The sequence below is a fragment of the Pseudophryne corroboree genome, chromosome 2 (assembly GCF_028390025.1).
Source record: "Pseudophryne corroboree isolate aPseCor3 chromosome 2, aPseCor3.hap2, whole genome shotgun sequence".
Taxonomy (NCBI): Eukaryota; Metazoa; Chordata; class Amphibia; order Anura; family Myobatrachidae; genus Pseudophryne; species Pseudophryne corroboree.
In genome coordinates, this window is record NC_086445.1 from 41,202,364 (window position 1) to 41,216,761 (window position 14,398).

The window sequence follows — 14,398 nt, forward strand, 5'->3', positions numbered from 1 at the left end:
TGTCTGGTTGGGAGACAGGTAGAGAATCCTACCTTGCAGATCTGATTGTGTGATCACCACCGGTCCCTGCTTGAAGGTGACAAGAATTATGGGCCCTTGGCCAGCTGCCCAGTGTGCCTGTACAATAAGATTGTCCTGCATGCAGTAACCCTGTGTGGGCAGCAGGGGGCGCTGTCAGCATGCAGTAACGCATTTTGGCCAGGAGGTGGTGCTCCGGATCCGCTATCAGCATGCAGTAATGCCATACGGCCAGGAGGTGGCGCCCCGCAGCCGCCAGTACCGCAGTGTCCTCCCCCCGGCCTCCCTCCTCCTCCCCGGGCTCCTGTTACAGGCCGCCTCCGGTCACCTCCCCCCGGCCGCTGTGTCTGAGCCCCGCCGTCTCCCGCAGTCTCCCCCCGGCTGTACGTACATGGAGCCCCCCGGACCCCCGTCCTGACACACAGCCAGCAGCGAGCTCTCCGTGTCCGGCGCCGGAGCTGGCCGGGGAAGGAGGGGACACCCCGGGGATATATGGTGGTATCGCGGCCCTGCTCCGGCACCATGCAGCCCCCTCCGCGGAAGGTGAGGGGGGGGACGGGGGTAGGTGTGTGTGTGTGTGTGTGTGTGTGTGTGTGTGTGTGTGTGTGTGTGTGTGTGTGTGTGTGATCACCAGCATTGCATGTATGTGCCCTGTGCTGGGAGCATTGCATGTATGTGCCCTGTGCATTGCATGTATGTGCCCTGTGCTGGGAGCATTGCATGTATGTGCCCTGTGCTGGGAGCATTGCATGTATGTGCCCTGTGCATTGCATGTATGTGCCCTGTGCTGGGAGCATTGCATGTATGTGCCCTGTGCTGGGAGCATTGCATGTATGTGCCCTGTACCCTGGGAGCATTGCATGTATGTGCCCTGGGAGCATTGCATGTATGTGCCCTGTGAACATTGCATGTATGTGCCTAGTGCCGGGAGCATTGCATGTATGTGCCCTGGGATCACTGCATGTATGTGCCCTGTGAGCATTGCATGTGTGTGCCCAGTGCCGGGAGCATTGCATGTATGTGCCCTGGGAGCATTGCATGTATGTGCCCTGGGAGCATTGCATGTATGTGCCCTGGGAGCATTGCATGTATGTGCCCTGGGAGCATTGCATGTATGTGCCCTGGGAGCATTGCATGTATGTGCCCTGGGAGCATTGCATGTATGTGCCCTGTGCCGGGATCATTCCATGTATGTGCCCTGTGCCGGGAGCATTCCATGTATGTGCCCTGTGCCGGGAGCATTCCATGTATGTGCCCTGTGCCGGGAGCATTGCATGTATGTGCCCTGTGCCGGGAGCATTGCATGTATGTGCCCTGGGAGCATTGCATGTATGTGACTGAGGGATCTTAATTACACGTGTGTGCCTGATGAGATCATCCTTACATGTATGTGACTGGTATTATGATCATAACATGTTTGTGCTATGTGCATGTATGTAACTGATACAATGACTGTTACATGTGTGTGTGCTGCATGCATGTACCTGGTACAGTGACCGTTACATGTGTGTGCTGCCTGCATGTACCTGGTACAGTGACCGTTACATGTGTGTGCTGCCTGCATGTACCTGGTACAGTGACCGTTACATATGTGTGCTGCCTGCATGTAACTGGTACAGTGACCGTTACATGTGTGTGCTGCCTGCATGTACCTGGTACAGTGACCGTTACATGTGTGTGCTGCCTGCATGTACCTGGTACAGTGACCGTTACATGTGTGTGCTGCATGCATGTACCTGGTACAGTGACCGTTACATGTGTGTGCTGCCTGCATGTACCTGGTACAGTGACCGTTACATGTGTGTGCTGCCTGCATGTACCTGGTACAGTGACCGTTACATGTGTGTGCTGCCTGCATGTACCTGGTACAGTGACGTTACATATGTGTGCTGCCTGCATATAACTGGTACAGTGACCGTTACATGTGTGTGCTGCCTGCATGTACCTGGTACAGTGACCGTTACATGTGTGTGCTGCCTGCATGTACCTGGTACAGTGACCGTTACATGTGTGTGCTGCCTGCATGTACCTGGTACAGTGACCGTTACATGTGTGTGCTGCCTGCATGTACCTGGTACAGTGACCGTTACATATGTGTGCTGCCTGCATGTAACTGGTACAGTGACCGTTACATGTGTGTGCTGCCTGCATGTACCTGGTACAGTGACCGTTACATGTGTGTGCTGCCTGCATGTACCTGGTACAGTGACCGTTACATATGTGTGCTACCTGCATGTAACTGGTACAGTGACCGTTACATGTGCTTGTTACCCGGCTGCAGACAGTGGCTGGCATGTGGGGTGTGCTGTTGCTGGGCTCAGCATTACATAGCGCACATATGTGTTCCACCTGTGTGATGGAGTAGTGGGTGTTGCAGGTATGGTCTCAGCATTAAATAGCACATATGTGCTGCACCTGTGTGATGGAGTAGTGGGTGTTGCAGGTATGGTCTCAGCATTACATAGCACATATGTGTTGCACCTGTGTGATGGAGTAGTGGGTGTTGCAGGTATGGTCTCAGCATTACATAGCACATATGTGCTGCACCTGTGTGATGGAGTAGTGGGTGTTGCAGGTATGGTCTCAGCATTACATAGCACATATGTGCTGCACCTGTGTGATGGAGTAGTGGGTGTTGCAAGTATGGTCTCAGCATTACATAGCACATATGTGCTGCACCTGTGTGATGGAGTAGTGGGTGTTGCAGGTATGGTCTCAGCATTACATAGCACATATGTGCTGCACCTGTGTGATGGAGTAGTGGGTGTTGCAGGTATGGTCTGGGTGCTGCTGCAGGCCTCACATTAGCTTCTGCCACCTTTGTTGTGTCTGATGATTTCAGTGTCTGCACTCATGAGGTGATTACGGGTATACCGTCTGTATGGAGCCATGTGTCTGCTCTTCACTACGTGCTCTCTCTGGTCACATACTAAGTACCATGTGTTTACACACACAATCCTGCCTGAGCGCTGGGTGCTTTCTATTGAGATATTTAGACTGTCAGCTCTTCTGACCATGCACTTGTCTTGTGTGGGACCCCCAACACATTCCAGTTGGTCTGTCAGTTCAGTGATTATATGTGCTGGTCACCCAGCGTGTCCCCACAGGTGCCTTACACGTGTGTGTGTGTGTGTGTGTGCAGTAGTTCCCCATGTGTCCGTGTGCAGCACAGCTCCTGTATATCGGAGTCGTACATGCCTCTGTATAGGGTGGCGCAGGTGTGGTCACGCAGGTATGGCTGGCACTGGAAGGTACACAGCGTCAGCAGGTGATAAGCCAGCCGGTGAGCTGCTCCTTTTAATTGTCTTGGGTTTTTTCCAGGATGTTGCAGGATAATAATGGTAGCACTGGAGCCAGCGCTCTCCGGCCACTTTCCTGGTGACACGAGTGTCCTGCCCGTGGCAGCGAGACGGTCTGTCTTCCATTTACACCTTTGTGCTCTCTCTGAGAGGCCGGTCTGTACAGCTTTGCGTAGTACAGGCGTATCCCACCTGCCCCACATCCGTGTACTCACATCTTCTCACCTTGTTAGGTAATCACATGGTCCCTAACTTACTAACATGCAACTATCCGCACTTTATTCCATCCTACATGCTATCATTTATCGCTGGTTGGATCCTAATTGCAGCGTGTGGTACCTATATTTTGATTTCTTTGTACTGTGAAAGCTAAAATCTGATTGGTCGCTATACATTAGAGATTATTCCCAATTGTACACTGTAATGGAATATGATGTCACTATATAAGTACATGTTAATGTGAATACAAAATATATTCCTGTTTGTAAGAGCTTGGTAGTTCATTCATAGGTAAACTCATTTCTTACATGTTTCTGCTTAGCATAACTGCGACCTCAGGGCAGCGACTCATTATTACCTGGATCTTCCGTGATTATAATCTGTCGGTGATGTGCAGCCTCGGAGAAACGCGCTGTGTCTGTTGAGTACAGCATCTTATCTCTGTGATTATAATCTGTCTGTGATGTGCAGCCTCAGAGAAACGCGTTGTGTGTCTGATGTACAGCAGTTTATCTCTGTGATTATAATCTGTCTGTGATGTGCAGCCTCGGAGAAACGCGGTGTGTCTGTTGAGTACAGCAGGGTATCACTGATTATAATCTGGCTGTGATGTGCAGCCTCGGAGAAACGCGTTGTGTGTCTGTTGAGTACAGCAGGGTATCTCTGATTATAATCTGGCTGTGATGTACAGCCTCAGAGAAACGCGTTGTCTGTTAAGTGCAGCAGGGTGTCTCTGATTATAGTCTGGCTGTGATGTACAGCCTCAGAGAAACGCGTTGTGTGTGTGATGTGTACAGCAGGGTGTCTCTGATTATAATCTGGCTGTGATGTACAGCCTCAGAGAAACGCATTGTGTGTGTGAAGTGTACAGCAGGGTATCACTGATTATAATATGGCTGTGATGGGCAGCCTCTGAGAAATGCGTTGTTGGATGTCATGTGTACAGCATTATACTGTATCTCTGATTATAGTCTGGCTGTGATGTGCAGCCTTGGAGAAACGCGTTGTATGTCTATACTGTTGTGTACAGCATTATATCTCTGATTATAGTCTGGCTGTGATGTGCAGCCTTAGAGAAACGCGTTGTATGTCTATGCTGTGTACAGCAGGATATCTCTGATTATAATCTGGCTGTGATGTGCAGCCTCAGAAACGTGTTGTGTGTCTGTGATGTGTACATCAGGGTATCTCTGTGATTATAGTCTGTGCTGTGATGTGCAGCCTCGGAGAAACGCGTTGTGGGTCTGATGTGTATGGCAGGATTTCTATGATTATAATCTGCCTGTGGAGCCTCAGAGAAAAGCCTTGTGTGTCTTGTGATGTTGTGTACAGCAGGGTATTTCTGTGATTATAATCTGGCTGTTATGTGCAGCCTCGAAGAAACGCGTTGCGTGTGTACAGCAGGGTATCTCTGATTATAATCTGACTGATGTGCAGCCTCAGAGAAACGCCGTTGTGTGTCTGATGTTGTGTACAACAGGGTATCTCTGATTATAATGTGGCTGTGATGTGCAGCCTCGGAGAAACGCGTTGTGTGTGTACAGCAGGGTATCTCTGATTATAATCTGATGTGCAGCCTCAGAGAAACGTGTTGGAATGTCTTTGATGTTGTGTACAGCAGTGAAATCAAATATCTCTGTGATTAACGCAGTTTGCTTACTTGTTGTAGAATCTAAGAAACGCGTGTTAGGGGTGGTGCAGACTGGGGGGGTGCCAGCAACTAATACTTGTGGTTCTGACGACTGGTGCCTGTCTGCACTTATGGGCTGATTCTGAAGACAGACAGACCTCTTTGCATGGATGCGAATAGTACATTTTAGCATACAAATGCGCAGATATGAATTTACGCATGTCTTGCGTATCTCCGGGTGATTCTGAAGGGATGGATCTTTGTGTTGTGGGTTACTACAGCCGCAGATTTTGGCGTCCAGTTGTGCATCGTTCTCTTCCTAATGACCGGAGTGTGATGGTCCCTCCTGTGTTCTGTCTCTCTCACCCGTCTAGATCAATAACGTTACATTTACTGATTACACGCATCATCACCCCCCTGCCCCCATTGTTGGACGCTAGGAAAAAGATATTTCCATTAAAAAGTCAGGTATCTCAGTGAAGCAAAATGTACCTTGCCGCATCCTGACAGGTGACGGGCGATCTTTCTTCAACGCGTTTTGTGGACATATTTTGGCCATTATTCTCTCTCTCCGACCCCTCTGCAGCAGGAACTGTCATAGGAGCTAGGGCAGGCAGAGAGTGAGTGACAGGCTTGCAGACTTCCTGCGCAGTAATACACCAGTCTCATATTTTAGTGACCCAACAACCTTCAGCGGTCTGTAATGGAGCCGTGGGGAGGAAACACTTTAATTCTTGATAAAGTTCCAGTTTTATGTCAGGGTGACGCTGCACAGCGTACTCTACCTTCCCTGAATGTTGTAATGTTTGAGTCAAGCCGTCCCATTTCTGATCTGTAAGTGCCACGATTGTAAATAGCAAATTTAAGGGGGTTTGGGTGCATCACAGTGGCACAAACAATTGAGTGTCCCCCGTTGGAAGCTGCAGGCGCAAGAAAAAGGAGAGTTATGGTAAACTTACCATGAATAACTCTCTTTCTACGAGATACACTGGGTTCCACAGGAAATACATCGGAGTGTAGAGTGGATCTTGATCCAGACGCACCAACAGGCTAAAGCTTTAGGCTGTCCCAGGATGCATTGGGGCCTTCTCTGTAACCCCGCCTCCATGCACTGTGAGCTCAGTTTCATTAACCAGTCCAATGTAGGAGCAGGTAAGAGAGACGGTAGATGTTAGTCACATAGAACCACGTTCTCACGACAGGAGAAGCGACCAGCGGCTAATGCCATACAAACCCATAGAAGCTAGTCAGGGTGGGCGCCCTGTGGAACCCAGTGTACCTCGTAGAAAGAAAGTTAACCATGGTAAGTCTACCATAAATCTCCTTTTCTGCAGCGGGGTACACTGTGCCACAGGAAATACATCAGGGACGTCCTAAAGCAGTTCCTCAAGGGAGGGGATGCGCCTTAGCGGGCATGAGAACCCGGCGTCCAAAGGAAGCATCCTGGGAGGTGGAAAGTATCAAGGGCATAGAACCTAATAAACGTGTTTGCTGAGGACCACGTAGCCACCTTGCACAATTGTTCTGCGGATGCGCCACGGCAGGCCACCCAAGGAGGTCCAACAGACCGAGTAGAATGCGCTTTAATAGCAGCAGGAGTTGGAAGTCCAGCCTGCGCATAAGCTTGTGCAATCACCATTCTAATCCATCTGGCCAGGGTTTTCTTATTCGCAGGCCAGCCACGTTTGTGGAAACCAAACAGTACAAAAAGGGAATCTGACCTCCTGATAGAGGCAGTCCTTTCCACATATATACGGAGAGACCTTACCACATCCAAAGACCGCTCTTTGGGGGACAAATCAGAAGCGATAAAGGCTGGAACCACGATCTCTTGGTTAAGGTGAAAAAGATGACACCACTTTAGGTAAGTCACCTGGGCGAGTTCTCATAACTACCAGGTCACAATGGAATATTAGAAAGGGTGGACGACAGGACAAAGCGCCTAAGTCCGACACCCTTCTAGCAGAGGCAATGGCCAGCAGAAACGGGACCTTGGCTGTGAGCCATTTAAGGTCCACTGACTCAAGAGGTTCAAATGGAGACTCTTGCAGGGCCTTCAGGACAACAGACAGATCCCATAGAGACACAAGAGGGACATAGGGAGGCTGAATCCGTAACACACCCTGAGTGAGTGAATGCATGAACGTCGGGTATAGGCGCAATTTTTCTCTGAAACCACACTGACAAGGCAGATATGTGAACCTTGAGGGAGGCTAGATGAAGGCCTAAGTCCAGGCCTTGTTGCAGGAAAGCCAGGATTCTGGATGTTTTGAATCTGTACGCATCATAGTTCTTATCAGCACACCATGTGAAGTAAGAATTCCAGACCCTTTAATAGATCCGAGCAGACGTCGGCGTACGGGCTTTCAACATAGTTTGAATGGCCGCCTCAGAGAATCCTTTGGCTCTCAGGAGTGATGCTTCAAGAGCCACGCCGTCAAAGCCAGTCTGGCCAAGTCTGGATAGAGACCAGGGCCTTGTACGAGGAGGTCTGGTCGTTGAGGAAGTAGAAGAGGACACTCTGTCGATAGACCCTGCAGGTCTGAGAACCAATGCCGTGTTGGTCACGCCGGAGCGACTAGAATTAGTATTCCTCCTTCTTGCTTGAACTTCCGCAGAACCCTGTGCAGGCGTGACACTGGAGGGAACACGTAAGGCAGCTGAAAGTTCCATGGACTAGCTAGTGCGTCCACGAACGCTGCTTGAGGATTCCTGGTCCTTGATCCGAAGCCCGGAACTTTGTGATTGTGTCAAGACGCCATCAGGTATACATCTGGTAGGCCCCATGTGTCCACTAGGAGTTGAAAGACTTCTGGATGAAGACTCCACTCTCCGGCGTGTGCGTCCTGACAACTGAGGAAGTCCGCTTCCCAGTTGAGAACAAGCGGAATAAACACTGCCGATATTGCTGGCAGACGGCATTCTGCCCATTGAAGGATTTTTGACACTTCCAACATTGCCATGCGGCCTCGAGTGCCACCTTGATGGTTGATGTATGCCACCGTGGTGACGTTGTCTGACTGTACTTGAACAGGCCTGTTCTGTACCAGAGGCAGGGTGAGAGTTAACGCATTGAACACCGCCCACAGTTTCAGAATGTTTATCGGGAGGAGGGACTCCTCCTTGGTCCAACAACCCTGTAAAGAGTGTTGCACCAACACCGCACCCCATCCCTGCAGACTGGAATCCGTCATCAGCAGGACCCAGTTGGGGATCCAGAAGGGACGGCCCCTGCTCAATTGCTGGTCCTGTAGCCACCAGGTCAGCGAATGACGAACCTCCGTAGCCAAGGTAATCATGTGAGATCTGATCCGATGAGGCAGGCCATCCCACTTGGAAAGGATTAACCTCTGCAGAGGGTGGGCATGAAATTGAGTGTACTCTACCATGTCGAAAGCCGACACCATCAGGCCCAAGTACTTACATCGCCGAGTGTATCGACACTCTGGGGTGACAGCGGAAGCATCTTATCCTGTCCTGAAGCTTCAGGACTTTCTCCGAAGACAGGAACAGATGTTGACTGTGTGTGTCCAGGAGTACCCCTGGTGCACCATGCTCTGAGCTGAGACCAGCGAGGATTTCTTCCAATTGATGAGCCAACCGTGGGATTGTACGAGCTTACCGTCAGTTGTAGATGACTGAGGAGGACATCGTGGGAGTTTGCCAGGATCAGCAAGTCATCCAGATACGGCAGGATCCTGACTCCCTGGTGACGGAGATGTGCCGTCATTACGGCCATGACCTTGGTGAAGATCCGAGGAGCCGTAACCAGTCCAAATGGCAGAGTCTGGAACTGATAGTGTAGCAAACCACAGATACTGCTGATGTGATTTAGCAATAGGTATGTGCAGGTATGCATCCTGAATATCCAGGGATACCATATAGTCTTCGGGTTCCATCTCCAGCACAATTGAGCGCAGAGTCTCCATATGGAACTTGCACACTCTCACAAACTTGTTTAGTGATTTGAGGTTAAGTATAGGCCGAAATGACCCAATGGGTTTCGGGACTAAAAACAGGGTTGAGTAGTAACCACTGCCCCTTTGGGACAAAGGCATCGGCACTACCTCTCCTGTATCCAGGAGGGAACTCACAGCCTGCTGCAGAGTTTGCGCCTTTAGTGGATCCGAAGGGATGACTGTGGTGCAAAGCTGGCGAGGGGGACGTCTCTTGAAAGAGACTGCATACCCGTGAGAGCAACTTCTCGCACCCATGCATCTGAAGTGGTCTTTAACCAGACCTGGGTGAACGGTAGAAGTTGGCCTCCCACCATGGGGTCCCCCAGGGGAAGGCCCGTCGCGTCATGTGGCAAGCTTGTCTTGTTTAGAAGCAGGCTGACGGGCCATCCAAGGATTTTTTTGCCTTGGGCTTAGTGGTTTAGGAAGCACAAGATTGTCTCGGGTATGCCTGACCTTTTGCTTTCCCTTGAGGTCGAAAGGAACGAAAAGTGTTTCCTTTTGCCATCTCTGCAGAAGGATTAGTATTTGGGAGAAAGGCAGTCTTAGCAGCCACCAGTTCTGACACAAGTTTATTTAGGTTTATTTAGGTCTTCACTAAACAAGATGTCTCCCTTAAAAGGGAGTACCTCCAAGGTCTTTTGGAGTCTAGGTCCACCTTCCATGACCTCAACCACAGAATGCGGCAAGCCAGAACAGACATAGTCGACGCCTTGGCCACCAAAACACCCACCTCAGAGGACGCCTCTTGAATATAAGAGGCGGTGGTGATGTGAGACAGGTATTGTCTGGCGTTGTCAGATATATCCTCGGGCAGCTCATCCTCTATTGCCTGAACCCATGCTTCAATACCTTTAGCAGCCCAGGAGGCAGCAATAGTGGGTCTATGTACACAGCACCTGTCAGGGAGTAAATAGATTTCAGGCATCCCTCCACACGCTTATGTCGGTTCTTTCAGTGAAGTGACAGTGGTGACAGGCAGAGTGGATGACACCACTAGGTGGGTGACATGAGAATCCACCGGTGGTGAATCTTCCCACTTGTTACATAACTCTGCAGGGAGAGGGTAGCGAGCTAAGGCCCGTTTGGAGAGAGGGAAGTTATTCCCTGGATTAGACCAGGGTTCCTGCCTGATGTCCACCAAATGGTCAGAATGGGATAATAGATTTTTAGCCGCCTTCTACCGTTTAAACATGCCAGTTTTCTTGGTGACAGTAGTGGAATCCTCGTCATCAGTTATTTTCCACTAGAGCAGGGACATCAACTTGCAATGCAGAATCCTCCTCAGAAACGCCTGATTCAGTGTCTGACAGGACAGTATGCTCCCCCTCCTCTTCAGATGAAACATCTGAGAGATTTGTGGATTGTGAGGAGGAAGCAGGTCGCTTTGATGACCCACAGACACAGGATTGACCTGGGGTAGATTTTTGTCTGACCAAGGAATAAGTCAACTGCTGCAACTGGTTTGACAGGTTGTCCGCCCAAGGTGGATTGGCCATAGCGACTATTTGAGGCTATAATCGTACAGGTGGTCCCATAGGGGGCATTAGGCGTTCCACTAGAGTACCCAGCAGGTTTGAGAACGCGGTCCAGGGTGGCTCTTGATTGGTTATAGGAGCCGCGGACTGACTAGGAGGTGTATGGCACATAGTACACAGACCATCATACATAGCTTCCCCCTCTGGTAAATCCTTGGCGTATGCTCTGCATGATGCGGGAGCGTCCATAGATTTACTGCACTTTCTGTTAAACATTGTATGCAAATGCAACACAGAGCGGTTTAGTACGATGAAACCAGACAGTATAATACCTGCGAATAAATCCGATAGTATAAATCTGGTATTATGTGACTGAGTACACAGTAGAATACACGTAATAGGTAAATACTGTGACGCACTATATAAACGACCCTGACGCACCTAGTTCCTTAGATCTCCGGGAAACACTGTAAGTGAAACCTCACAGCAGATACAGGCACACACAGTCACATTAGCAATGCAGATAATTATTACCGTATATTGCAACAAAACTGCACTGAACTAATTTACGTATATATATATATATATATATATATATATATGTGTGTGTGTGTAAGTATGTGTGTATATACATGTGTGTGTGTGTGTGTGTGTGTGTGTATATATATATATATATATATATATATATACACACATACATATACTGTACATAACACAGAGCGGTCCTAGACGGAGGTATATATCAGAATACTCATACAATATATTCTTTAATCGCTACACTTTTTGTTAACTAACGCTGTCTGTGTAAAGACATGTAGAATACTCAAGTGTTTGTAAAGTCACAGCGCTGTATACATGCGGCTTTACAAGGGAGACCTTGCCCTGCAGTCCCGGAGACCAGCCGCTGCTATACCTAAGATGGCGCCCAGCATCTCAGTCAGAGAGTGAGGGAGAGTGTGATGAAGCTCTAGTGCGGGAAAATCTGTAGTAGATGTCGGCCGGGGAGGGGCTACAGGTCAAGCGCCGACTCCCCTATGCTGGGCCTCACCGCTGGTACTACGGAGCCTTTATAACAGGGATGTTAGTACACCCGACCTGTACTCCTATGCCGTGACGGATACAGTGGGATCCCTGCTCGGAGACAGGTTCCACGCCAGCGTCGCCGTCCTTCTCCCTAGACATGCGATCGGAAGGCGATTTAATGGCAGGTCCCACCTGGGGGACCCTCTTACCTCCTCCCCGTAGCAGCCACGCGAACCAGGAGAGTGTCTGCGACTGTGTGCCTAAAGCCGGAGAGTCTCCGCCGCAAGTACCTGGGAACAGGCCGCGGGAGTGTGCAACGCCGCTTGGGAGGTGATGGAGCTGCAGCGCTGCAGTGTCACCATGACATACAGCGCTGACAGCCCAGTTTTGAAGAAATTTTCTGTCAGAAAAAGCTTTTTCAGGGCTGCCCAGTGCAGCCCTCCTGTTATGGTGACCTGCTGCTGCATGCACCAACTCGAAACTGAGCTCACAGTGACTGGAGGCGGGGTTACAGAGGAGGCTCCAATGCATCCTGGGACAGACTAAAGCTTTAGCCTGTTGGTGCCTCTGGATCAAGAACCACTCTACATCCCCTGTGGAACACAGTGTACCCCGCTGCAGAAATAATTGAATTTGCCCCCTAAATGTTCTTTATGTGCGTATTCCCTGCCGGGAGAATGACCCTGTCCATCAGCTAGCACCATCCTTTCCTGTGGTACTGTCTGTGCCCGGATGAGGAGCTGGAAATTTCTTTTGTATTATGAGATGTGAAACTTTCTGCGATATAGGGAACCTCTTACAAGCAGCCGTAACGTGTTGCAATCGTTTATTTTAGTAAATTTAGGGTATTTTTTTGCCTTATGTGCTTGTGGCCTCTTACAATAGCATGAATTGTGTCTGTTTAGAGACTTGGAAGAAACTTCTATATTTCCAAGCAGTATGAGCGCGTGGGTTTCTTCCCGGCCTGTTTTATAAAAGTTGACTAATAAGTTATAGTCTGTTACTTTTGAACGGTCTCCAAGTGTTCTGCACCTTCTGGTCCGTGCTCCTACTAGATCTGTACAATATGGCTTTCTTCGTGTCCTGGACGCAAAGCACGGAGGTAGGTGTGGGGGCTTGTGCTATAGGGACCGGTCTTTGGAATGGACAGAAGTCGCTACTATTTCCGAGTGACGCCGTACCTAAAATACTGCTTATTACTAATGCAATGCCTTTCACTACTATCCAAATATTTGTGCATTTTGAGCCTGCGTATAAAATAAGCCATAACGCTAGGGATTCTGGGAGATGGAGTTCGGTGGTCTAGCATTACTTCCAGCCTAGGCTTCTACATCTGTGCACCAGATACCCAGCAGGCTAGTTCAGGTACATTAATTACATTACAAATAAAACAAAGTACCACATGCTTAGGACTTCATTGACAGGCTTAAAATATATTCTCTTTCCGCGTAGTCTCCGAGAATCTTCCAAGAGGCCATAATACTGCAATAATCTGTCACTAATGATTCAGTCATCCTGAATGACTTCTGTCACGTCTGAAGTACATAAGTGTGTCACATCACACAGGCTGCCCTGTGGTGTTGCTTACAGCTGGGGCGGCCATTTTGAAGGCTGGCCAAATGCTGTTCCAGAATGCGGCCTATGCCATCTGGTGCAACAGGAGACTTTACTACTCAGTCACTGACCGTCAGAATTTGGGGGGGGGAATTTTGGTGCATTGACTGCTCCCCCTGCATCCACTGATTCCTAGTGGGTTACCCAGTTTATTCTGCAAGAGGAGAATGGGTATAGCTAAAAGGGTTGTCAGAAGCTTTCAGTGGACCCACAATGACACAGGAGGTGGGGATGCAGCACTTAATGTGCCCCAGTGTCTATGACCTCCTTATCCAATGTCGTAGCTCCAGTATAGTGTGCAGATTAACACTCCACTACCGTATAAGTCTTACCTCATACTTTATATCTGCACATTCCCATTCTGAGGGTTAGTTGCCCTTTAAATGCCATCTGTTGCTGTCTTCGTGCGGCATTCTGGTCCCTGGACCCGGATGTAGTGTTGTTCTCAGGTCACCACCTGTGTGCGTGTTAGTCAGTGATGATGGGACAGTGACTCGGGCCTAACTCCCGTCACTGTGGTTTGTTAGAGGGATTGTGGTGGGTCTGATCTGTGCTTCTGTCCTGTAACACGGATGAGAGGAGGCCATAGCAAATGTTACTGAAGACTGGCATGATAACAGGTCTGGGAATCTGCACTATCTATATGACGTTAGGTGATGTCCGGCTTTACCGAATGGTCTGTTTCTCAGCTGCAGAATATTTCACCTCCGTCAGATTGATTTATGGACCATTTTGTCATAAAAAAAAAACTCGGCTGTGTTTGTTTATACGAAGCCTAATAAATGCTCATACGTGCGCTGACTGCTAGCGTGGGCAGGTGTTTGTTGCTGACGTGGGCAGTGGATTGGTGGCTGGCGTGGGCACTGGATTGTTGCTGGCCACTATTGTCATTTAGTAGATTATATAGCGATGTTCTGTGGGAACCTCAGGCACTAATATATGGCGGGTTACCCTGGCAGAAGAATCTTGCTGGCTTTTGCTCCTGTCCCACTGTGAGCATAAAACAAGCAAAGTGTCTCTGCCATAGTAAGCATGAATGTGCGCAGTTGTATGCTGTGCCTCACGGTACCTTGTAACTGATTGGATCCGTCCACTAGGGTCGTGTTATTGGGGGACATTCCTTCCCTCAGAGCCTCTCCGGGAGTCATCCCACACGTCCAG

The 14,398-nt window shown here is 49.4% G+C and overlaps 1 protein-coding gene across 3 annotated transcripts in view; it reads left to right on the top strand.

Annotated features, from left to right (window-relative positions):
• Positions 1–266: 266 nt before the first annotated feature.
• FCHSD2 (FCH and double SH3 domains 2) overlaps positions 267–14,398 on the top strand; it is a 184,717-nt gene continuing 170,585 nt past the window's right edge. Inside the window, exon 1 of one of the 3 annotated variants that reach the window (XM_063951220.1) lies at positions 267–579. In XM_063951220.1, the coding sequence (XP_063807290.1) occupies positions 511–579 (69 nt within the window). In that variant the 5' untranslated portion in view covers positions 267–510. The remainder of the gene's footprint in view (positions 580–14,398) is intronic. The other 2 variants (XM_063951222.1, XM_063951221.1) reach the window with 2 other exon arrangements.